General features: G+C 39.4%; 3 protein-coding genes across 7 annotated transcripts in view; 2 read left to right on the top strand and 1 right to left on the bottom strand.

Moving 5' to 3' along the window:
- Positions 1-12,731, bottom strand: part of scaper (S-phase cyclin A-associated protein in the ER) — a 61,259-nt gene extending 48,528 nt beyond the window's left edge. For 2 of the 3 annotated variants that reach the window (XM_062420882.1, XM_062420884.1), the window contains exons 1-8: positions 10,797-11,085; positions 6,417-6,534; positions 5,287-5,363; positions 4,366-4,563; positions 1,879-1,979; positions 1,318-1,434; positions 540-667; positions 128-417 (exon numbers count right to left, since the gene is read on the bottom strand). In XM_062420882.1, coding sequence (XP_062276866.1) covers positions 128-417; positions 540-667; positions 1,318-1,434; positions 1,879-1,979; positions 4,366-4,563; positions 5,287-5,363; positions 6,417-6,534; positions 10,797-10,964 — 1,197 coding nt within the window. In that variant the 5' untranslated portion in view covers positions 10,965-11,085. Of the gene's footprint in view, positions 1-127; positions 418-539; positions 668-1,317; positions 1,435-1,878; positions 1,980-4,365; positions 4,564-5,286; positions 5,364-6,416; positions 6,535-10,796; positions 11,086-12,640 lie in introns of those variants that run through there. The other variant, XM_062420883.1, reaches the window with a different exon arrangement.
- Positions 12,732-12,749: 18 nt separating this feature from the next.
- Positions 12,750-17,373, top strand: rcn2 (reticulocalbin 2). Of its 2 annotated transcripts, none has more exons than XM_062420889.1 (8): positions 12,750-12,946; positions 13,448-13,594; positions 14,265-14,367; positions 14,448-14,644; positions 14,748-14,861; positions 14,969-15,062; positions 15,170-15,306; positions 15,457-17,373. In XM_062420889.1, exons 2-8 carry the CDS (start codon positions 13,448-13,450, stop codon positions 15,598-15,600), a joined length of 936 nt encoding a protein of 311 aa, XP_062276873.1. In that variant the 5' UTR covers positions 12,750-12,946; the 3' UTR covers positions 15,601-17,373. The 2 variants fall into 2 exon arrangements, with proteins under 2 accessions (XP_062276873.1, XP_062276872.1); XM_062420888.1 differs by having other exon boundaries at positions 12,751-12,946; positions 15,167-15,306.
- Positions 16,900-25,088, top strand: pstpip1a (proline-serine-threonine phosphatase interacting protein 1a). 2 transcript variants are annotated; one of them, XM_062420887.1, is made up of 15 exons: positions 16,900-17,020; positions 18,545-18,645; positions 18,734-18,808; positions 18,965-18,999; positions 19,087-19,193; positions 19,287-19,349; positions 19,848-19,952; positions 21,113-21,158; positions 21,404-21,483; positions 22,107-22,205; positions 22,309-22,405; positions 22,635-22,722; positions 22,853-22,929; positions 23,448-23,545; positions 23,682-25,088. In XM_062420887.1, the coding sequence occupies exons 1-15, from the start codon at positions 16,991-16,993 to the stop codon at positions 23,811-23,813; spliced, it is 1,233 nt and encodes a 410-aa protein (XP_062276871.1). In that variant the 5' UTR covers positions 16,900-16,990; the 3' UTR covers positions 23,814-25,088. The 2 variants fall into 2 exon arrangements, with proteins under 2 accessions (XP_062276871.1, XP_062276870.1); XM_062420886.1 differs by having other exon boundaries at positions 19,087-19,349.

Below are 25,088 nucleotides of genomic sequence, written 5' to 3'. Positions count from 1 at the left end.
TCATGGAGCCCAAAACAAAAACAATGCAGCTGATAAAATGGTCTAGTGTTACTTTGCTCCTCATGAATAATTGATATCCAGGGACAGCTATGGGATAAAGACGTCACAAGGTACTGAACCTCAGTACCTCCATCATGTGCCCGCTGTCTGAACATCCAACCTCCTCCTGGGGCTGAGGCTCCGCAGGGACTTGCTGCTGCTTAGTGTCCATCTGGGTGGTGTCCTTGTCCGGGGGACACTGAGGACAGAGCAGTTGCTCTTCCTGTGGGGGCAGCTCTGACTGGTTATCCTTGGCGCGGTCCTGTTTTGGTGTGACATGAGCCAACACAGGAATGACCTTGGCAACTATGGCAGCAGAGCGTGGCTTGGCAGTGCGTCCTCGCTGGACAGTCTCCCAGCCCTCTGCATCCTTTTTACCTGGAAAACACATGAGTTACTGAGTCAGTCAAAGAGTGGATGATGTCCTACTGTGCTCTTGATGTCTGAAAGGACACACATTTTCTTAAGAATACAGTCTGTGCAGGGGGGAGATTTCTTACTTGGTTTTTCTACTGGAGAAGTGGTCAGTTGACTGGAGCTAGGAGATGACTGAGTGCACTTCACTCGGTCTGCCCAGCTGGGGCCTGTGTGGGAGAGCCGGGCTGCAGCCAGTGTAGGTGGAGGGCCACTGGATAAGACACACATATCATATATAAGAACAAACGTATAAGCATCTGTACAGCGACTCCTTTACCTTAGTACCTCAGTTTCAGGTTGCCTTTATTGTCAGCAGGTACAGTAGGATATTTAGTTTTATTACGCTCTAACATCTCGTCTCTGAGCAGTTCCTATTGTGCTGCCCCCAAGACCCTTCAACGGTCTGAAGACCGTGCATGTGACTGTATTGAGCAACAGGCCTCCATCATGATCAATACCCATTTCCTCTAGCATCCGATTACAGAGCACTGCCCATATTGAACCAATGCTTCAGCAGTCTTTAACTGACACTTTCATCTACACCTTCTACTGATTGTATGGCCAAAGAGTGAGAGACTCAACAAATTGCATTAAACAAATGCTTCACCACTAGCAATCGATGGCTCTATTGCCAGATAACACAGTCTGCATAGTCTAACCCTTTCAAAAATAGGCATAGTGCATCATTTCAAATATTGACTGGTTAACAACAGGATGCCTTATGATACTACTTTAATCAAATAACAGTTTGTGTTGATCTTTAAAACTGAATCATGAAGATGGAAAAAACTAAATGGGGGTTGGTGCAGCTGACAGGCCTTAGTGCACAACTAGAAATAATGACAGAGAGACAGAGCTTACCCGAAGTTGAGAGTGCGACGTGCACCTGGAGAAGGAACCATCCTGTCCGCAGAGGGGCTGGGCATCACATGACGTCCTGGAGACATCTTACGCACCTCCCAGGCTAAAGAGGTAGGCCTGAACAATAATGTGAAAGGGGTGAACCTTTTTTTAAACTAACACCAACTACAATTTCTAGTTGCCAAGCACACACAGACTTGGCTCGTTCATTGGTAAATCTGTTAAATGGCTGATTCACTTGCAGTGATTTATGCAATGAATGGGGCATTTAAAAGTTTCAGGTTGTCTTATTGATTAACAGTACGCTTTAAATGAACACATTGGGAGGCAGCACTGGGAATTTCATTTCTTAGTCAATTTACGGTTGCAGTGGTCACTGTGTTAAAGAGAAGCCAATAAACTCATGGATCTCTTTGAATTAAAAGGCAAGGCTATTGATCCGTTCTGTTTGTGACTCAAAGCCAGGGACCAGACACCCGGCACTTCCAGTTTCACCTCGGGGAGCAATTGAAAAATGGGGAAGTGAAAGAGAGTGAGAGACAAAGAGAAACTGAGGATCACCTGTTCTGGGCGTCCGTTTTCTCCAACTTCTCCTGAAGTTGGATCCAATCTATCAGAGCTTTGAAATCCCGCACATAGTTGTCCAACATCATCAACACTTCCTAAAGAAAGCAATTACAAAAGGACAGGATGTTAATGAGGATGGAGTCAAAGACAGAAAACATGAAATCTGTTGCATGCGTGTCACTTAGGAACATTTGTTGCACAACAAAAATGCAAACACATAAAATGGCATAATTTCAGTTATAAATAAACCAAGAAAATACCAAGACTATAAACAGTGCTTGAAAACAGAAGCACTCAAACAAACATACAAATTGTAAAGCAAAAATTCACATCAATGTAACCATGTTCCCTTTGTATTGATAATGTTATATCCATCATAAGCATGAAGTGTTGTCTTTTCTACTTTGGGTCTGTTTGTGATATTAAATCTTTTGGGTCATTAGACCACAAAAAACATATGTGATTTTTATTTTTTATTTTTTTCCAATTGTAATCAATGACTGCAATTTTAAATTCCAGATGAGAGCCTAAATCTGCCATTCAAGTCCAATTAAAAACAAAAAAAGTTGAAGGAGAGACTTTAAGCCCAAACACTCGATTGAAAAGTTTGAGGAAGACCAGAGAAGGCATGTCCCTAAAAGCAAATGTCTATTATCGGCACTTGGACTGACTCAAAGTGTTGGTTATCCAGAGGCGGTGTACTGTGTGGAGCCTTTTTCCCAGAGCTCTAATGAAACGGACACAACTGATTGATGGGGAGCGTGAAGGGAGTGGTAATTGAGAGTAAAGCTTCACAGTGCTTTTAGTTAATAGACAAGTCAGGCCAGTGAAAGATGTGTCCAGCAGCAGGTCTGCTGATTAGAGCTGGTTAACAGGCAAGGACCACCACGCTGTGGCCCAGCATTCATTTGGTAATGAAGGCTGAGATGGAGAGAGGTTTGCTGCTCCTCTGACGGATAAACCAACAGTGAGTGAAGGCACTGTAAAGTGGCTTTCAGCATGTTAACAGGCACACTTACCTAAATACAACCCTCACATAACATTTCATGAGGAATGACAAAATGTTTAACCTTGCAGGTGCCATAAAAAAAGAATGGGCAGTAAAAGCTTGTGATCCATACAAAGAAACAAGAATGCACAGGTACAGTCTTTGTTAAAGTTACTGACCTCAAGTTAATAATTCAGTTGAGTGTTTTTATTTAAATCATTTAAAACCTGAATAGCCTGTTTGATGTACATATTTACAAATAATAAAACCTCTGCTGCCTCCAAGCACACAGGAACACCAGGCACCTTTCTTTCCTGCTGTGCGTGATATGTCTAATAAATCAGGAATGGGATAAATGAACAAAAATAGAAACTAATTAGACCTGTGGCCTGTGGGTTAAAGAGGTGTGTGTATTATCAATAAGTATACATGTATCATTCTGCTGCAATTTCCCTTTGAGTGCGAACTTCCTGGCTATTGTTGTGTTTATGTCCGTAGGTTTTTATGTGGAAAATAGTGAGATGTTTGTGTGAGAGCGCACAATGCAGATTGCCCACAGCTACACTGGGGGATTGTGGCTGGGAGGCTATCAGAGCACTCTGCTTCCCCTACCAGATTACTCCATCATCTATCAGTGTCCATTAAGCCCAAACTGGGTGGGATGGGGATTATGAACAGCACCCAGCTCCATGGCCATTACACAGCATTAGAGTGTAGAGAGATACAGCGGTATGAAAAGAAAAAGAAAAAGAAAAAAAAAAAAACACCTAGCAGCCAGATGTCTGACACAGGACAGTTGACAACATGATGATCACACCACAGGGAGCTGGGCTGTGGCACTGACAGCAAGCCGACCACACCACAGGGAACTGGGCTACGGTACTGACCGCAGAGCGACACCAGAACCATTCACAACATAATGCAGCATGGCAGGAGAATCAATACAACACAGGACATGCCAGTATGCCCCGGGGCAACATCACAGTGCCAAAGCTTCCCCTCAAAGGCTGTACCAAAACAAAAACACACAATTCCACTAAACAAGAGAAGATCACATGAGTCATGCTGTTAATGTTATGCCCTATGCAAAACCACCACCACAGATGTGGTCAGAGAGAGAACAGAAATGGCCAAACCCCATTTAAATGCCTGATGATGAACACAACACATACACAATTGAGTTTACGGTCTGTCATCAATATTCAGTCCAGTCTGCCAGACCCATGAGAGTCCTGTGATAATTCTCTCACCAGCAAGCCTTCAGAGAGCCCCTCTGACATAAAGCAGAAATCAAAAGGAATGTGAGCTGTGAAGGAGAAATTTTGTTAGGATCTCAATGTCTCCCTCTGGTGTTCATAAATCATCACACCTTCAGTCTTTCCTAAAAGGGAATTCTTGTTTTTCCTGTTCAGATCATGAGCCCACTGAGACTAGAATAAGCATATCTATGGGTTATTTATATAATTACTTTTCTTTCCTAAAAGCAGACTAACCTTGCATTCTACGACACTCTGATCAGATTCACAGGTGACGTAAATCTCGTCCACTGCCCGACGCAGGTTGTCGAAGAGGAACGCCCAGTAACGTGCGCGCAGGTCCACCTTGCGGGGCTGTCTTGCTTTGATGGGACTCTTCTCAGCCGCCTTGTCCAACAAGGCACTAGTTGTGCCTTTACTTTCCACGCCAGCATTCTGTGGAGACAGAGCATGGACCAAGTGTGACAATGACAAACATATTACAGTGTTGTGTAAGTCTCTAGTTGTTGATACATAGAAGTCACTTTTTGCTGTTGGTTTGGACATTGGTTGTAGCTAACCTATGCTTTACATTACCAACCATACATGTATACCTAACATGAGGGGAAAAATTGGAGATTTGAACAATTTATTGCAATATTGATGCCAAGAATTACTACAATGGTTACCCTAAATTTTAAATAAAAAATATCAATAAATGTGGGGAATTCCATAAAGTAGTACATTAAATATTATAGCAGCCTAGTCGATGCTGTCACAATCATAATGGTCCACCTCATCACATTCTCCTTGGAGCTTGTTGAAATAAACACATCTTTTGCCAATTTTGCAACCTCCTGCAGCTATAAAACCAGTGAATAGACATAAACCTAAGGACTGAAAAGTTGGAAGATCTGCCTCAGGAGTGTATTTAGTTCAGTGCAGCAAAGGAATATTTAGATACTGCACATATTGTAGTAGCAGTATTGGTCTGCTTAAAACATGTGAACTCAGCTTTTCCAAGACTAACAAAATGTAAAAACAGCAAGTTGCCGTACAGCCACAGATCAAATTGGGGTCAGTTGGCTTTAGAGGATTTGAATCAAGTGTGAGGCACATGGGAAAAAAATGTTAGCTTGGTGTATGCTGCTATCTAGTGGAAGCATATGATACACCAACCTGTTTCTTATTCCTTTGTTGACCAGAATTGATCCTCTGAGCCCTGGAACTGCCACTGGAGTTGCTTTTGGACTTTGCTATGTGGAAAAAGAAAAAAAGGACCCTAATTTAAGGTACAGTAACTGATTAAATAAACAGGGTTAATAAGATGGGTTTCAAGTTAACAATCAAAATACTTCTGATAATCTTTGACAATTATTACACCTACTGCTGATGAATCCAAATATCACAAATGTGCAATAACAGAGAGATTAACAATATAATTACTTAAGTATTAAAAAGGTAAATCATTGACAATCCAGCTGAATGTAAATAGAACAACCTATATGAGATCTTAAACAGGATATATGGCGATGTGAAGATTTCTGAGATTCAATATATAAACAAAAGAGCAACAACAAAGTCTTAAAATGAAATTACTGAAATGACCCAAAAAGAAGGATGGGCCGTCTAGACTTTTATGCCTAAATAATGTGAAGGAGCAAGATTTCAAACAAGATTTCAAGCCAATAACATAATAACGTATTTACTATACACAGATCACATAGGTACAGTAGATTCAAAACTTCAATATAAATGTCCCATAAAGGATGACCAGTCATCAAGCATGAACCCACTTCAGTGAGTCTCAGTTCTCATTAGGGATTCATTAAACTATTCGTGAGATGAAAGATTATCATTGTGCTCCAGCTTGTATTACAGATGACAGCACTGTCTACATTGGGCATGATCACAGACTGTGTATTATATAACAGTGCCAAAGATGATCTCTGTAATGTTCCAGAAAAGTATCTTCCACTGGCCCATATATATGAGAAACACACAACAGCTACTTGAGCCAATGTACAACAATAACAATGCCATATTTATCTATTATCTAAGTTTTAAAAGCACATTAAAATTGTGTCTATTACAATTCAGTTATATTTATTTAGTTATGTTTTCATTATTCAACTGTATATTTACATTTTTCTGTAAAACATTCCTCCTGTTGTTTTTAAATGTGTTCTTACTATAAATCCATTTGACTCCACATGATTAATGTTAATATGAACCCACAGCATGTGGGGCAGCAGAGTAATGGCACATTAGTATGCCCAGAAAGTTTGCTCTGTGTGCAAGCCACTGACCTTCCTCCTCTTTGTTCTCTAAAGGGACACTCCAGGCAATCAGGTTTCGAGCAGCGCGGCCCTCTTCAGCTACAATCTTCCGCACTTTGTCATGGCTGTTGGAGCGCTGAAAAGATGCCTGTAGGATAGACAAAGATTCAAATCAAAGGAATGGCATGATATGTGTTTAAAATACTGCATATGTGACTCATAAGGAGCCTTCAAATCTGATATGAAACCCAATACAACAATTGTATCACATAATGGTCAGTCGGAGAAACTTGATATCTTGCATAATACACAAAAAGTGGCTCAACGGTCACAGAGGAAGTGTCTTCATATCAGTGGGGGCAAATAATGGACCTGAAGCTGTGTTGTGACACCTCTGAAAGCATTATGGGGTCAGTCATTGCCATACATAAAGAAATAAAAGGAGGGTATTTAAAATGAATTTAGTTCAAACATGGTAATTCTGAGTCTATTCTACACTATACTTGTTGTCAATTAATCCAATGAAAATATCAAAACCAACTATGAATTAAGTAGCGAAACCCTTATATACAGTAGCTTATTCCTCTGTGACATAGACCTCCATATTAATAAACTATAATTTTGTAACAATTGCACATATTTTCTCTTGTTGCAGTACGTAATCCCTAATGCACCAAATCTGAAGTTGAAAATAGTCCACAATAAATACACAATGTATTCTTGTCTTGAGTGCTGTTTCATAAAAATAAAGTTCCTGAACTTCCTCTGGGAAATTACTTACGTTACCAGTCAAACATTTGGATACTTTCTCATTCAAGTGGTTAGGAAAGTGTGTCCAAACTTTTGACAGGAACTGTACTTTTACTGTTTGATAAAATCAAAGTATATATTTTGTAATTTACATTCGCTAAAGGAATCAATGGGCTTGGGGGCTGAATGCCACAAACAAGGAAGACAAGTCAGAAATCAATGAGAAACGGACTAACACAGTTAAGTTAGTTTTAGTCTTTTCATGGGATTTGTTGACAGTAACAAAAAGACTGGACACTGCCAACTTTATCCATCAACACATTATTATAATAGTTTTGCTGGTGAGATAACTGGTAACAGCCTGAAGCGTGAATATCGTTGCTATGGTTACCTACATTTCATTACAGCTTGTAGAGTGATCTAGTCCAGTGGTAAAGTCCAGCGTAGAGTAGTACAGTGTGTTATTAAAAGCCCTAAAATAGCAAATTATTGTTGTTGTATACTGTATTAAATCACATCATTGTGGATTTTAATAAAGAGTGTGACACAGCTGTAGTCCCTTTAACATGCATCATTCAAAACAGCCATAAATGCCACAAAAAAACAGGACTGTTCACTGTCTGTAGTCATACATCTTATGCTTCATAGTGACTCAAACCTTTATTTTCTGCATAACAGGTTCAACAAATATCCAAAATTACTCAAAAGTACTCATTGCTATTAAAAATGATCCAATGAGAAACAGAAACACTCAGTGAAAGTACCACAAAACTGATCACGAGAGGTGTTTAAATTTGTCCCTTCCCTGGCGTGCAGTTGTGACCTCTGGTTGAAGCCACAATACTTCAAACATTAAGAGTATGTAAGAGGTCTACTGACACAGACTCTGACAAGAAAACAGCTAGAGGCAGAAGCTCTAACCCGCTTTATACCCAGCATGCATCATGGTTGACCTACACATTGAATATGCATCAGTGAATCTGACTGTAACCTCGAATAAAGCAGATAATGTGAGGCAAAACAAATGCAGTGGAAAGTCATTCATCACATCTTTCACCTATATGGGACATTAAGAAGCCCTATAATGAAACGTGCTGTCAAAAATTTCTCTGCATCCCCATCTCCCGTTCAAATGCTCTGTCACATCACAGTTATGTCGAAGGGTTTCTGCATTAAACGGAAAGCACAAATCTGCTCCACATCCTGCAAGGAATAACAACTAAATTTGGCAGTGCAATGACAGAGATTAAAAATACTGACTAAATATTTTGACTTCTGGCAACATGGTTACAAAACACAGAAGTTGATAAAATATCTGAAGGCTTATCACACTGGATCCTCTACTCTCTGTGTTCACTCTCCCAGCAGAATAGCCTGAACCACTTCTGTGCTATTCCTAAATTATTGAATCTACTGTTGAATAAAATCCAAACCAAACTTGGCTATTTTGGTCAGACAATTATAAGATGTGGTTTCAGACTTAAAAATACATGGTTACCTGAAACCAACACAAAAATCAAGAGCCAGTTCTCCTCTTAATAGCAAATGAGTCATGGAACAAACCGTTCTCTCTTTTCCTGGCCGTCTCTTACTAGCACCACTATTCAGGCAAAAAAGCTACAGCAAAATTATGTCTCTGCCACACTTGCAAGCAAAATCAAAAAGGGACACAATTTATGTTTTATCCGAGGCAATACATGAATGATAATTAGGCCTAGTTTGTGTGCATGTCACGCATCATGCAATGATCTTTTCAGACTATTCTTCAAGGCTAATAAAATAATGTTAACATGGCTCACTGGGCATTACATATGCAGAAACAGCATGCAGTCTGTGTGTTGCTCTGATACTATTTCATGTCCCTAAGGGAGATACCCAGCTGACCTACTTTTGGTGCGCAACATTTTTTACACGGTGAGTGGTCTGGGCTTTATTCTCCCAAGTAGAAAAAGAACATCAAACATAGACCCTGTAAAAATGAGCAATATCTAGTGAGATATGTCCACATCAATGCACCATCTCCCATCACTGTAAATATTTACTCTGTGTTTCCTGGCTTCGGAGGCCAGCAGTTGACAGACAAGCGTTGTAAGAATATGTTACCTACTCACAACTGATGGCTAATTGTGTGCAGCAACCTGAGGCAAAAAAAAAAGGCTTACAGCAACATTCCCTTGATCCACTTAATCAGCTGCAAACAACCTGTCTCCCCGGCTGCACTGGAAAAAAACAACAAACATTGTAGAGCAGGACTTTCGCTATGTACTCTGTGCAGGCAAACCTTCCCCATGCACCAAAAACAGAGCTCACTTTCTAGACTGTGCTGAGTAAGTGGCAAGTGCACAGTAAGGTTTTCCTTTGGCAACGTCTACAAACAGATGCAAGTGGCAACACAGTGGCTGAGATCTAGCTCATTAGGAGAGACACAGAGGAAAACAAAAAATCAGAGGATACATACAGAATAGAAGTACAGTCTGTAAGCAGGTTCCTCGTCCTTATCCACCCCTGACATACTTTTGCAGCCCACTTCAGGCAACCTGTTCCCCCTCACCAGTAGTGCCAGTTGTACAAGGTGACATCGTCATCTGACAGCAATACCAAAATAGACTCCTACTGTGTAGTCCGCACTGTCATAGAAACTTCCCCCAGCTGTGTCAGCTCCTCTCCCACTGGCGATTGAGAGACAAGTGCACAGTAGCCCGCCAGTCCTGCTTTTCACATTGACTATTCTGTCTGTAACTCTGTCTGTAATCTAGCCTCAGCCCTCAACACTTTGCTGAGTTAGCAGCCACTTCTCAGGCCTGACACGCTGCCTGCTGCTGTCTATCTATCTATCTATCTGCCTGCCACTCTGCTCTGCTCTCCACTACATGTAGCTTCCTATATTTGCAGCTTCTCTCCCTGCTCTGCATCAGAGCCCCCACTCTCTCTCTCTCTCTCTCTGTTTCTCATCTCTCACTCTCCTTCTGCCACAATACTGTGCAGTCATGTGCACACTACAGGCCTGCCGCTCTGCCCCCCTATTCTGAAGCTGGAAGTGATGAGAGTGTAGCTGCAGGCTCAGGGACTGTGTGCTGAGTAACTAACGCATGCCTGGCCGTGCATAAGCCACACAGCAGAGTGATGCTCTGTATCTGATTGGACTCAGCATTGGATGATTCATATGCTGCTGGGGGACAAAAAACACACAAGTCCACATGGTTAGACTGCCTACACATGGTACAAACTTCCAAGAAGTTGGGACAGGACTTTACAAAACATTCCTCTTGTTGCCACATTCTTACTTTATTAAAAATATTACTATTACCACATTCATATATATTTATTTACATATATTGATACAAACCCCACGAGTCACTAGCATCGTCCAGCAGTTAAAGCATTTTGTCATCCTTTGGTAGAAATATATGAGTGGATGAGTTTCACAAAAGGTTCTGCAGGAGGGGGAACATTTCAGGGCCTGAGGGGGCCTGCTGAAGGTACACACCCACTGAAGGTAAGGTCACCAAAAATGCTGCTTTACTGTTGTAGCTATGAGCTACAAACAGCTTTTTAATAATCCAGTCAATTAGCTAGCTTGGAGTGCATCGGCATTTTCAGTGTGCTGACGTCCGCTACGTGCTGTATTTCAGATTTCAGAGCTACTAAGTCTTCACGTACCTTTAAAGCAGTTATGGATGCATTCTTGCTTTTGCCTCCTCCATGCGAGGAGCCAGAGCTGTTACTGCCGGACCTCTCCCTCCCGTCCCCGCCTTGGCTGACTCTCGGGCCGAGACGGTGCTGCCCAGCGCCGCGCCGCCGTCCATCGTGGCGGCTGTCTTTGGACATCGACCCCGTCGGTGTGTTCAACGCTCAGTTTCTCGGCGAGAAATACAAGCGCACGGACAAAGTTGTCTTGATGTCAGAGTTGACGGAAAAACATGTCAGTTAGGTGCATGACAGTGATGACAACCTAACATAACAAAAGCAGGAAGTCCGTTGAGTTAATATTTTTTGAGAGGCGTTAAGCTCATCCAATGAATCCACTGAAGCATAGAAACGACACACTCGCCAGCCAATCACGTACAGTCTTATTTGGGTCAAGGGGTGGGATATGTTTACTAGGGCGGGACTTAAAACTGTCTACCATGGCAACCATGAAGATCGGGCGGGACGTGCGGCTGGTCTCTCAGTAACTGTCAAGTTAGCGACTGACAGCAGCAACAAGACACATAGAATTTAATCTGCTTTCAAAATTAAAACATTAATTGAAACTGCCCATTATTTTCATTATTGATTACACTGCCTGTCTTTTTTTTCTTTTTTTCCCCGATTAATTGGTTAGTCTTTTGTCTGTAAAATGCCAGAAAATAGTGGGGAAAAAATGCACGTTGTAATTTCTCAGAGCCCAAACTGACATCTTCAAAGATATTCAGTTATCCTCAAGAAACCACAACCAGCAAATGTTTGGGGGCATTTTTGCTTCAAAAACCAAACATTATAATTATCAAGATAGTTGTCAATTATTTTTCCTAAAGGAAGGACGGACAAACCCTATACCGAGTATGGATAGGTTAAAGTTAGAGTTAGAATTAGGCTGGGTTTATTGGCCTTTATTAACTATTTTCCAGGTAGCCTATAATGCTAGAAATAAAACAATAAGACATTGGATCAAAAGAAAAACAAAAAATATTGCATTAATTTTCATTTCATTAAATTTCACTCTTAATCATAATTGTTGTAATCTCACTCAGTTTCAGACAGCAGCTGGTTGAAGCTACTGTTCAAAGCAAGTGACTTGAACAAATTAAAAAAATATATATATAGATTCAGGGCTTTTGAGAAAACACTCAGAGTTGCAGCCCCAACAACAACCCCCAAGCTCCAACCCTGGGGTTAGGGTTAAAGTACAAATCTCACAAGAGTTGTGCAACTTGTCCCTCCGGCTGCTCCAACTGAGCACCAACCTTTATTTTTCTGTGAACTGACTAATCACTGCAGCTCTAACAAACCAATAACAAACAGTAAACCACGGCTCACTAGATTAAATCTTACATAATCCTTATCATCCATATCAGTAACAAACACTGTATGAATTAACTAACTCCAGAAAACTGCAGTGATGCAACACCAAGGATGCAAGCTGCCATTAAACCCCAAAGAAGGAGATGTGTAGACCTACACAAGACACTCATTTTACTACACGATACACCCAATTTAATATAGGACATGCCCCCTTTAGTAGAGGAGACTGGGGGCAATTGTAACTGACTTCCTGCATTAAATTTAATATTATAGTCTTGTCCTTATTAATGAAAATATATTAACTGCATTATTAATTAGTGCACATAGGTCTCTTACATCAAAAGTTGACCAGTGTATCTCTATAAATCTGTGAGTTAAGAAAAAACCTTTTTACAATTGCCCCGGTCTTCCCTACAAGGCACCCCCTTGATATTTTCACAGTAATTGCATGCTGCAAGGCACACACACCCTGACCCCTTCTCCTAAAAAACAAATCTTACCCCATCTTCTGTTTACCAACCCAGCCAAGTGGATGTGTGGTAAAGTGGGTGTATTGTGTAGATTGTGCAAGTCCACAGATAGACTTGAAAAGGAGGAGGAGGAGAAGAAGTGAAGAAGCAGCAGAAGAAGAAGACAGGGGCGGAGGAAGAGGAGGAGGAGGAGGAGGAGGAGGAGAGGAAGCAGAAGAAGAAGAAAAAGGAGGAGGAGCAGCAGCAGCATTTTGTGTTGAAATGCCAAACCGGAAATGCTTTTCTCTCCCATGGTAGTTGACACTAGTGCAATTCCTGCTGCGGAGGATTTTCACGGTAACCATAATATCCTCTGTTTACATTATTTGACACATTTTATCGCATTTATTTTACTGTTGCTGTTTTTGCGTTACCTTTAACTGTATCTCTTTAATTCTGCTAACGTTTTGCTTTCATCCTTCATTCTGACTGGATGTCTAATATGTCTCCGTCTGTGTCACAAACACAGTCTGAAACATAACTTAGTTACACAGGACTGGATTAAAACTTGACAAGAACCCTATTACCATTAAGCATTTCTCTTTCCTCTCTCCATCTAAGAAGTAGCTGTTCCTGACTCTTTTGTAGGTTTATCTCTCTCAGTACGATGCTCACTCCCATATGGTGTTTAGTGTTGTTAATCTTCTAACTTCCACCAGCCGACCACAAGGTTGCACACTTGAGTTTTGGCAGCTCTAGCAAACCAGCCCTGTATCTAATTAATAGGCCTTTGTAGTGTTTTTACTTCCATTACTCCTTTTTTTCTACCTTACATCAATTTGTTTTGTCACTTCACAGATGGCACCCTCTGCATTGATGGCCTTGGTGCTGCTGCTCCTTCAGTTTGGCTGGGGAGAAAGCTCTCACAAATATCTCCATGAAGATCATTATATTGGCCAACAGCACAACTCTGAACATGACATGCATGTCCTGCTGGGAGATCAGGTTGCTAATTAAAGAATAGGTTCACATTTTTTTAAGGCTGTCATAAAACAACAGCCAGGTCCCCATATGAACACTGAAATAGGTTTTCCTTGCTGTGATCATTCCTTTTATACATACCAGCTATTAAAAGATCCCCTTTTAAATGCACTTTCAATGTAAATGATGGGGCCCAAAATCAATAGTTTGTCCACACAGTCATTTGTTCAAAATGCATCTTAAAGTTTATCTGAAGCTTATATGAGGCTTCAGCAGTCAGTTAGTCATATAACATTTCCCTTTACCGTCAAAGTTCCTCTTTGTGTTTCCTCACACAGTTTTTATGTGGAGCTGCAGCGGAAGTGCAGTAACAAAAAGAGGGACTTAAAACACTACATTACAAGATATCTGCTTGATTTGACTAATTTTGGCAATTTATTTGCAGCTTCATATTAGCTTCAGATGAACCTTTTAAATTAATTTTTGCACAGAAGCTTTGTGGATTATCTCACCCATCACTTACATTGTACGTGTATTATGAAGGCATCTCCTAATGTCTTCTTCTGTAGTTTACAGACAAACTTGAAATGAATTGTGAACCCATCCTGTTACTAATCTTCTTCATCTTTCTGCCCAGTTTCTACTCTTAATTTGTTACTTTCTGACTCTTTGCTCTTATTTTCTTCATTTGTAGGACACAGAAGAGTTAAAGAAACTTAGTCCAGCAGAACAGAGGAAAAAGATGATGGAGATTGTAAAGAAAATTGATACAAATGCTGACAATCTGCTGAGTACAGGTAACTATATGTGTTTTCCTCAAGATTTGGAAATAAATGATTAAAGGTCATACTCAGTCTGGTCTCCATTTTATCCACAGAGGAGATCACGCTTTGGATTCAACGTGTTTACAGAACCTATGCTCTGGATGATGTGGAGGAGCGGTTTCCTGAGTTCGACACAAACAAAGATGGTCTTGTATCATGGGAGGAGTACAACATGGTCACACATGACCAGCTCATTAGTTTAGATGAAAACACCAACCTGGACGATCCAGAGCAAGAGTCTCTCAGATTTGTAGGTATACTTTCACTGTCCTGTTGAAAGTTCACATTATGACACAGCCCAATTTATCTGCAACACTTTAACATACTGTTAATTCGGCTCATATCTCTGTCAGCTCCGCCTGAAGGAGAGGAGGCGCTTCGATGTTGCTGACATGGACGGCACACCGGGCCTCAATGTAACAGAGTTTCTCGCCTTCACCCACCCATCTGAAGTGGATCACATGGCTGTAAGAAGAGTCTAGCTCATACGTCTGCAAAATCTGACATGATAATGCACCTTTCCTTCCATATATCATGTTAAAATGTAATCAATTACCCCTTTCTTCCTCAAAAGGATTTTGCCATTGAAGATGTATTGAGTGAATATGACTCAGATAAAGATGGATCCATCAGTCTGAGTGAATTTATTGGAGATGTTCGTGGTGATGGTAAGATCACATGTTATTTTGAAAACACAGAATGATCTGTTTGTTATTAGTTGTCTCAGGTATGCCCACTTTACAGTTTTTAACATTCTTTATATTTTTTGAAGAAGACACCCCTTCTCAGTGGGAGATTGAAGAAACAGTGCGGTTTAAAGAACTCTATGATCAAGATAAGGATGGCAAGTTGAATCGAGAGGAGCAGCTCCGTTGGATTGCACCTAACAGCTATGGTTCAGCAAGAGAAGAGGTATGACTAACTGTTCCTACGTGTGCCCCCAGTGTTGTAGGCATAATAGATCAAATTGATAATGCAGGGAGGATTATATATAGTTTCTGGCCAGAAACTATAATTCACTGACGTCTTCTATTGCTCATATTGCTCTCATGTCATCAACAGGCTCTTCACCTCATCAAGGAAATGGACCAAGATGGTGATGGGCACGTCTCAGAGGCTGAAGTTTTGAAAAATCAAGACATGTTCATGAACAGTGAAGTGACAGACTATGGCAGACAGCTGCATATATCACATGATGAATTATAACTATGTGCTCAAGTTTAGAGTTTTCTTATTTGTTTTTACATGACGATGTAATGAAGTTTTTTTCCTTGGAAGACATTAGTCATGAGATGTACGTCATTCCCTGAAGAGTGTTGACTGTATCTGTCAGAAAAAATGTTGCAATAGAAAATGACAGGGTGCAAAATAACAAGAACACATCCATAATACATCCTCAAAAGCTACACTTTATAAAATACAGAAGAGGATTAGGGCCACATGTGAAAATTGGATCTGATTTCTGAGATTAAAGTCAGAATTCTCACTGCATCCAAAGTCACATACTTGGGACTACATACTTAATATGTGTACTATCGTTCAACATACTTTAAAAATAACAGCAATATGAATGTTTTTGGACATGCTATGTTTTAAATATCACGTCACTTCCTGAGAGCCTCCTTGCTCATTTGAGAAGGTTTCAGACAAAGTCTGAACTAATCTGAAAAATATATATCGATGAGCAAATTAAAACCCTACTTGAATTGAAACGTTATTGATGTTGTTCCAAAGCTGCCTTGGTCGCTGTCCGACATTGTTATGTTATTGTTGTTGTTACAACTGTATTGTATTATAAGATATTTATGCCAGTGTAGTGTCCAGTTCTTATGCAGTCATGGATTATTGGCTTCACAGTTTTGGACATACAAAAAAATCTCACATACTGTCTCAGCATACTAAATAGGATGGTAGTATGGAGTTTGGAATGCAGTACTTGACTTTATTCTCAAAAAAAAGGTCAAAGAGAAGAAGTCAAAGTTCAAAATATAGTCAGAAATCGGACTTTAAACAGACCTCAAATGTTTCACATTGCCCTAATCCTCTTCAGTACCAAAATGACATCAGGGTTGCACAAACAGTTACAAAATCTGATGCCATCAACGTCACAAAATAGTGTGCATGGCAGGGCTATTGTATTGGGCTGTATTATATTGAGAACTATTCCTGTTATTTTGTCCATATACTCTGGAAGAGCAGGGAGGTTGATGAGCTAATAATCACTTTTAATGAACATTTTAACAAAAAACAAACGTGCTCAAACCAACAGTCATGTAATAATCAAAGAAACTAGAGTTTGTTTTGATTACCTTTTAATAGCTTTATCTCAGTGTTACCTGTCCCTACACATTGTGTCATAAGTGCAGTGCCATGAGTGTCAGTTCAGGTTGTGATAACTGCTGACATGTTGCAGCTCTTCCTCATTTAAATCAAATGAGTAAGTAAGTGAGCGTTGCCGTTTGAAGGCTGGCTTCCTGAATGTGTAATGATCTGTTTCACTTGCATCGAGCAACAGCTCCTCACACTGCTGGGTGTTATAAAGTGACTTTGAGTTAAGTGGATTCTCCAACACGGATTATTTTTAAGCGCCGCCAAGATGACATTACAATTTAAAGATGCCTTTTGGGTGAGTTAGTGTTATGCTACTAATTCCTAAACATTGTTTTTGTACGATGTTCATGTTGATAGGTAAAGCTGAAAATTGAGCTGTGCATTCAGTGTTGTATTTAGTTTAACTGGAGTTAAGATGTTATGTGTATCTTCCCACCTCTACTTTATGTTGTATTTTGTCTCGAAATACTTACCATACACTAGTGATGTATGTAGTTATCTGTAGTTATCTCTGACTACACTAAGCTAAATATTTTACCTTGCTGTCCTATGTATGTCTTCTTTCTTGTCATTGTTTTTTGCTTTTTCTCACTTTAAAACTCATTGAATATGTACTGACTTGCTTCTTTGAGTAAAACGTGAACAATGTTTCTTTTTTTATATATGCTTTCTGAAGGAGTAAAAGCATTGTTTGATTGTACGTCTGAATCGTTGTGAACATATTGTCAAATTGTTATTGGAGAACAAAGTTTATAAAACTAGGCCTGTCACAGACTATACAGCTCTTTCTCGGTATAACTTTTTGAAATAGTTCACGAAGGGGCAGAAATACCACAACAGCACAGTGACGTTATAGCGGTAACTGTGTTATCATTATTTAGGGTTTCCTGTTAGTCGGTCTTATTTTAGATCCCCTCGGTGCCTTTGATCCTCTAGCCTTGTCTTTTACAAAATGTAATTTGCAAAACACTATCAGCAAGTGTGTGCAACAGTTAAAAGTAATTTGACCAAAACTCAATGTCCATCTAACCAGTTACCAACAGGATGCAAATGTATGCCATAACTGTAGGCAAAACATCAGGAACTGGTTAGTCAGAAACAACAATAAATTGCACTTAAAGTTCACATTGTGAAGTTATGTTCTCCCTTTTGCCCCTGCATTATCATCCTGTTATCAGTATTCTTATGTAAAATGTAAGTCAGTAACAGTTTAAATGAATATCAAAGTGTGAATACTCTGACATGAGTAGGATCATTAGGTACTTTTCCCACTCACTTGCTTTCCATTCAGACTTCAGACACTTTCCATGAGACTGCTACAAAACCATAGTGTGGGGAAAAAATCAGTCTTACAAAGGGCAATTTAATCAAAGGAAAAACTTGCTGTGTCTTTTAGTTAAATTATCAGCTATTGCTGAACAGATGATCATTTAGCTTTTTTAAAACAGACTGGGAAGTTGTTGGGTCTGTAAAATGTCACTGTTTCTCAAAGCCCAAGATGCGACCTAAAAGGTTTTGTTTTGTCCTGACCGACAGTTTACAACCTAAAGATATACAATTGACTATGGTAGAGGACTAAATATCCCTGTTTAAGTGACCTTTGGCATCTTCTCTCAAAAAATTAATTGATAATCAAAATAGTTGGTGATTAATTGACCAATTGTTGCAGCTCTATTTTATACCCAAATTTAATGCAAGTTGTGTTTGGTTCTTAAAGGATGGAGCTTTTCTGTGCATGCGTTCCTTTATTATTAAAAGATATTATAAGTATATTATAAAGATATTACATATTAAAATATCTGATATTTTGCGGTTCCAGGGTGTGGACTTCATCAGTAATATTGGGTATGAGACTATCATGCAGAGATTAAATGATGGTCGACGGACATGCAAAGACATGGAGGAGCTCTTGAAAATGAGGTGGGCTCAATGATTTCCTTTATATTGTACACGAATGAGTAACTGTCAGCTCATTATCATGCGATTTGGCGTGGTTTTGTCTCTGTAGGGCATCAGCAGAGGAGAAATATGGCAAGGAGCTGGTCACAATTGCACGCAAGGCTGGGGGTGTATATGAGATCTGGTAGGTGTGGGTGCATTTGAGCATTCATATTTTCAGTTAGCCTGTTTGAACAATACATTTATTCTGCGGTCAATGAAATGCACAAAAAATATTAAATGCATGGAATTTTGCATGAAGTGTGCCCTAGCATGTTCTGTGTTTGTTTTGTTTTCACAGCACTTTGAAAACATCTTTTGATGAGATGAAAACACGTAAGCACAGGATATATTTCCAAGCATACTTTTTTAAGCATTCATACATGTGCCAAGTGACTAACTTGTATGTTTTGTGTTCTTCAGAAATTGAAAACATAGGGAACTTGCACATTCAGCTGTCAGGCTTCCTAAAGGATGAGGTTAAGAGAATGGAGCAGTTCAGAGAGCGACAGAAAGAACAGAGAAAAAAGGTACTCAAAAGAAGCTTGTCTTCCTCATTTGCATATAGAGGAAATCTAAAAAAGAGATGTTGTTTTCTGAGTCTAACATCTTGTTTTTCTCAGTTTGAAGTCGTCATGGATAAGGTCCAGAAGACAAAAGTCTCACTCTACAAGAAAACAATAGAAGTAAGGTCAATTGATGTATCATGATATGTGTCATTGTGGAGGCTTTTGTCATCAGTTGCCAAAGAAAGAACCATTTTGGTTTCAGTCGTGTATTTAAATGTGCCAGTGGTAAGCATCTTAGATTACCTCAGAGGCAGTTTTAGTACATCCTGCTCATGTCTACTGTACTATGTGCAAGAGAAGTGCATGATGAGGCACCTTATTCTGCAAAGATGTCACAGATAAGTGTTCCTTGTAGACTGAAGGTGTCTAAGAGGAAGCTAGTAGAAAATAAATAAATGCAAGAGACTGGTGTGATGGACATGTCAAGAAGCCTGAAATATCATGCTTCTCTCCCCTCAGAAGAAAGAAAAAGAAAAGATGGAAGTCCCCCAACCCCCCACCCCCACCCCCACCCCCCGATCCTCTTTCCTGTAAGGGGCTCATAGAGCGAAGTACCGATAAAAAAAAACATGGGTGTTATGGTTTCATATGGTTTCTGTTCTGTTTCTGTTTTAGTCAAAAAGATCTTATGAGCAGCGCTGTAAGGAGGCTGATGAGGCAGAGCAAACTGCTGAGAAGATGGGTAATGCTACCACAGCCACACCCAAACAGATCGAGAAGGTGAGTCTGTGCTGAAATCTGATCCAATGCGGACTCGACTTATTAACTTCATCTTCCATTTTTTTTTATTGTTAATCTAATTTACTATAAATATATCACTTCCTTTTCTTATTGTGCTCAGCCACAGGTTGATTCTTTTTCTTTTAAAAACAGGACAGGCTGTGAAAACCTTAAAATATTGTATTCTGTTTTGAATAATTTGGGCCTCATATGGTTTTACATACAAAAGTTCCATACTTATGAATTCTTACAAAGCACTCTTACTTTTTAGAGTCTGTGAATATGCAAATATGTTTCATCTCAAAAATGTAACTGGTGGACACAAAGATATGACCTGCTCCTGAGAGGTCCATTCTCACATTTGTACAAGTTTATTACTGGACCATGATTGGCTTCTAAACTATTTTATGATGTCACAAAATCCTGCTGGTACGCGTCTGTACACTTAGATTTCTGATGAGCACAGCAGATGAATTTGAACTCACACCCTTGCCAGGAAATCTAAACCTTCAAGTGTAGTAACACTAGGCCAAAGACATTTTTGAGTGGAAGAGAGCTCACAATATTTTCAATGTCACATCTCAGATTTAATCTCTCTGTCTGTTTCCTTCTTTGCATATTTCATACAAAAGCCAGAGCCCTATTTAACCTTTTGACTCAAAATAATCAACAACAGTCTATACTGCTATTGTCAACCAGTACTCTCTCTGTCACTTCTCCTCCCTGCCTCTGTATCATAACTGTCACTGGCGGTCTCTCAGTCTACTGAGCGCCTCATTAAGTATGCATGATATCCACAAACTTTAACATTCAAATTAAGATATATTTAACTTAACTTCACCTATAAAAAGACTGGGTATCTGATATGGATTGTTATTGCTGGCAACCCCAGTTTCTCAAACAGCACTGACAGTTACTCCACAAAACTCACACTGATTGAGAAATGCCGTTATCTTTGCCCTTAGCTTTATTATTTTATTTAGTAATTTATAAGCTGTAAGACATGAATGTTTTACAATTTGTATTCTGATTTATATACTCTAAAAAGATGTTTAATATTCTTTTTTTACACAACCAATTATATTTTCTTTTACTGGTATATCTACAGGTTTCCAGACATACAGGCAATGTTTCATTTTGAAACCTCTTTTCTTTTTTAGATGAACAACAAATCTAAACAATGCAGAGAAGCTGCAGAAGAGGCAGGTAAGGACAGATCCTACGTCACTTTAGCTACACCAGTGAATATATCCCCTTCATGAAAGTCTCTATGGTTTACCAGCAACATTTTTTGAAGACGGTGGTTAGATCTACTTCCCTTTTATCGAGGCTTCTGAAAATAGGATTACTGTTTCATGAATGTGATACATATAAATCGTGTAGTATATTTCAAATCTATGTTATGGAAGATTTGGATTTACTTTACAATGAACTGTTTCATATTTCTTTAGAGAAGCAGTACATATCAAACATTGAACAGCTGGAAAAGATTCGTCAAGAATGGGACTCAACACACATCAGCACGTGCGAGGTAAATTACACCAGTTGTATTTTTCCTCTGTCCTGTATTTATCAAGCCGGGAATGCACAGCATAGCATGATACATTTTGAACTGCACAGACTTAGACCAAGAGTGGCAATACCCGAGGCCTGTTTTGTCAATGAGGATGTGCAATACTTCCTATAAGCACAGTATGAAGTGAGTCACTAATCTGTAAAAATGTTTCCGGGCAACAAAGTCTTCCTACATGTGATAACATCAACAAAACGGAGGCAACCATTGAACAACTTTATTCATCCTTGTAAAGCCAATTGTAAGTGGTAGCTTGCACACACAATAAACCAGGAAACAAAACAAAGCAAAACAGGAAAGACAAGACACAGTTAAAAGCTGAATGCAGTGTTCCAGTGAGCCGTACACTAATATATATCTAAAAAGGAAGCATTAAAAAGCAGTCAAATGACAGCTATTGATCTTTTTTTGGATTGTAAAGAGGCTTAAGGCCATTTTGGATGCTTTTTTGTGCAGGTAATTGCATGTTATATAACTTCATTTCATAACTGTGCTTTACAGTGTTGGAAAAGTGTTGAAAAGTACTGTGCCTCAATGTTTTTGTGATTACATACAGTTTTTCTCACACTGTTGTTTTGCAGACGTTTCAGCAGCAGGAAGAGGACCGTATTAGTGTGCTAAGGAATGCAATGTGGGTCCATTGTAACCATTTATCAATGCAGTGTGTGAAGGATGATGAGGTGAGTTTAGCTGTTTTCATACAACTGTACAGGACAAATCCTCAGCAAGCACTTCAAATATTCTGCCTGATTGTAATTCATTCTGGACAAACTGCTCTTTCAGTGTTATGACGACGTGAGGAAAACACTGGAAAAATGTGACATCATCATAGACAACAACTGCTTTGTGGAGACGAAAAGCACTGGCTCAACCCCCTCAGGTAGGTCCCCGCCCTGCACCCTTCCTCATTTGGATTTGAATATGTTCCAAAGTGGAAATTTTAATATTATCTCTCAGCTGCTGCTAAAACATAGTAACTGCCAAAAACTCTGATATATACAACAGAGTTTTTGGCACCTTTGGAAATACGTGGGGCATTGTGTGTAGCAGGGTCTTACAACGTAAGTGTTTGTTTATTTATTTTCTGAATTTCAACTGTTGCTCCACAGCTCCCATAGAATACCAAAATTACTATGAGAGGGATGCAAGAGCTGATAGAAATGGAGGTGCTGGATTTGTCGGAGGAGTCATGAAAAGGTCGAGATTATACAATGGAAATAACCAAATAATCAGTGACAAAAATGATGATGAAAGATGATGATTACATGATGTATTTCTCCCTCTCTCACAATAACTGTTTCTTATTGACTTCTGTCCTTATTTGTAGGTTTTCGAATCTCCTGCAGGGGAACTGTTCGAGCGGCTCCAAAACAAGCATCAACGAACCAGTTGCACAACCTACCGGTATAGTACAAGAATCATTGACGTAACACTGCAATTCGAGATAAACAGCAAACAGGATGATGATTGTGAAAGGCCCTTGATCCTTGCAAAATCAAGGTGTGGTTAAATACTGTAGTCATTTTTCCTGACACACAGAGTAGTTAGACTACAGGGTATGTTTGCAGTCTCTAGGGGGAACATGGAAAGATTGGGGAGTAGTTGACCTGATTGATTTTTATTTATTATTAGTTGATGATTTGGTAAATCTGGTTAAAAAAATATACAGAACATAAATATTTACACAATTCAGATTATAAATCGGTGTGAAGCTGATCTTAAGTACATTTATGTATTTTTAACAACTCTGTGTTTCTTCTCTTCACGACTTCAAGACTTCTTTGCCTGTTTATCTCAAATGTGCTTGTTCTTGTTTTCGACAGTTTACCTTCATTTTTAATTTTTGCTCTCCTCTCTTAATTATTAATTTTTTCTCTTCTTTCTCCTAAACCTATGCTGATTATATCTGTGAAACTTCTCAGGTGAACCATCAGATGGCGTTTATGCTTCCATTCCTGGATTTCAAGCGTCCCAGCTGAGCAGTGAGGAGTACAAGGCCTTGTATGACTACATTGCCCAGGTCAGGTTCTTGATTCTGATGTCTCATCCTCCACGCAAGACTTTTTATTCAACACATTCAAATGTTTTATATGTTCAAATAAATCATGTTTAATTCAAGAGAACTCTGTTGATTGATTGATTCTGTCCTTATTTAGGGGGAAGACGAGCTCTCTGTATCTGTCGGGGACGTTGTGGTTGTCATAGATCAAGGTGATGACGGCTGGTGGATGGTGCAGAGGAATGGACTTACTGGATTGGTTCCAGGCTCGTACCTTACCAAAGAATGAGTTTACCTTGCCACACGAGGGAGAGTATGAATACTAAGTTTCCTCATGCAATACTGTGTTGTAAACGTTCTGTTATTTCAAGTTGCCTTATTGTTCAATCTTATTTGCTACTTATAATTCTGTTACATGCATAATTAAAGCCCCTATGAGAAGGATTTGAAAGGATCCAACCCTGAGATCTTGAGAGTGAAGGACTGAAAGTAACACAAAGGCTTCACCCGTGTTCATAGGGATTGTTTTCCAATAAACAAAAATGCATGCAACCAAACTAATTTCAACAGTGCTAATATCAAATAAAAATTCTACACATAGGGGCTTTAACATACAATGGCATGAGACATCATTTATTATGCTGGCTAAAATGGCACAAACATATTCATACTAGTTTGCCCTTACTGATGGTGTGGTGAGTGCTCCTCATTCCAATGACAGCTGGGGGATTTACTCATCCGTCACAGAAGGTCACTGCACTAAATGTATTCATATACTCTGGTATTCTTCTTTGAGGTCCTAAATGTTGGGCAGAATTTTTGATTACTATTCCTAGCCTGTATATATTATTTCTATTAGTTGTTGTTTGTATTCTGATGTAGAATATTTGTTTGTGCCTGCATTTTTATTTATTAAATATGAAAGACAAATACTCAGGTTTTTATTTGTTTTTAAGCACTGTTAACATTGTTCTTATCCCCCTCAGCTGCTTCGCTACAGGGGGGATTCATTTGACCTTGAGGCAAAACTCATTTTAAAAAACTACTTTTTTAATGGTTGATGACACCACATTACAATTATTGTATCTTCCTTAAGGCCCATGTATTGTAGTAAATGTTATTCTTACAAGATCATACTAAAATAATCCAAACAAAATAGCTGAAATGCAGCCTAACACTATTCTTGGGTCATATGGCTTAGTGGTCTGAGGTCTTTGGTTAAAAGGTATCAGCTTACTCTGCAGCGGGTGACGCATTGCAAATTCTGTGTCTACTGAGTTACCAAACCTAAAAAAAGAGAGACCAACGCTGAGTCTGATTACCAACATTTTAAGTGTGTACAAGGGTCCGCAATGGTAACTTGATGCTATAGAGGCAGATATAACTAAATCTGGTGGGTCATATCAGTAATAATAAACGTGTCAGTTGATGGTCACTTACATAAAAGTCCAGATGACAAAACTAAAAGATTAGACACAGACCAAACCCTTTGACCAAATATATGAACCCCTTACACCCCTCCTTCCCCTCATGGGAAACAGCTGAACGTTGACATTTCTTTACA

The sequence above is a fragment of the Scomber scombrus genome, chromosome 6, assembly GCF_963691925.1.
Source record: "Scomber scombrus chromosome 6, fScoSco1.1, whole genome shotgun sequence".
NCBI lineage: Eukaryota > Metazoa > Chordata > Actinopteri > Scombriformes > Scombridae > Scomber > Scomber scombrus.
Note: the sequence above shows the minus strand (reverse complement) of the source record. Positions and strands in the feature narration are given on the sequence as shown.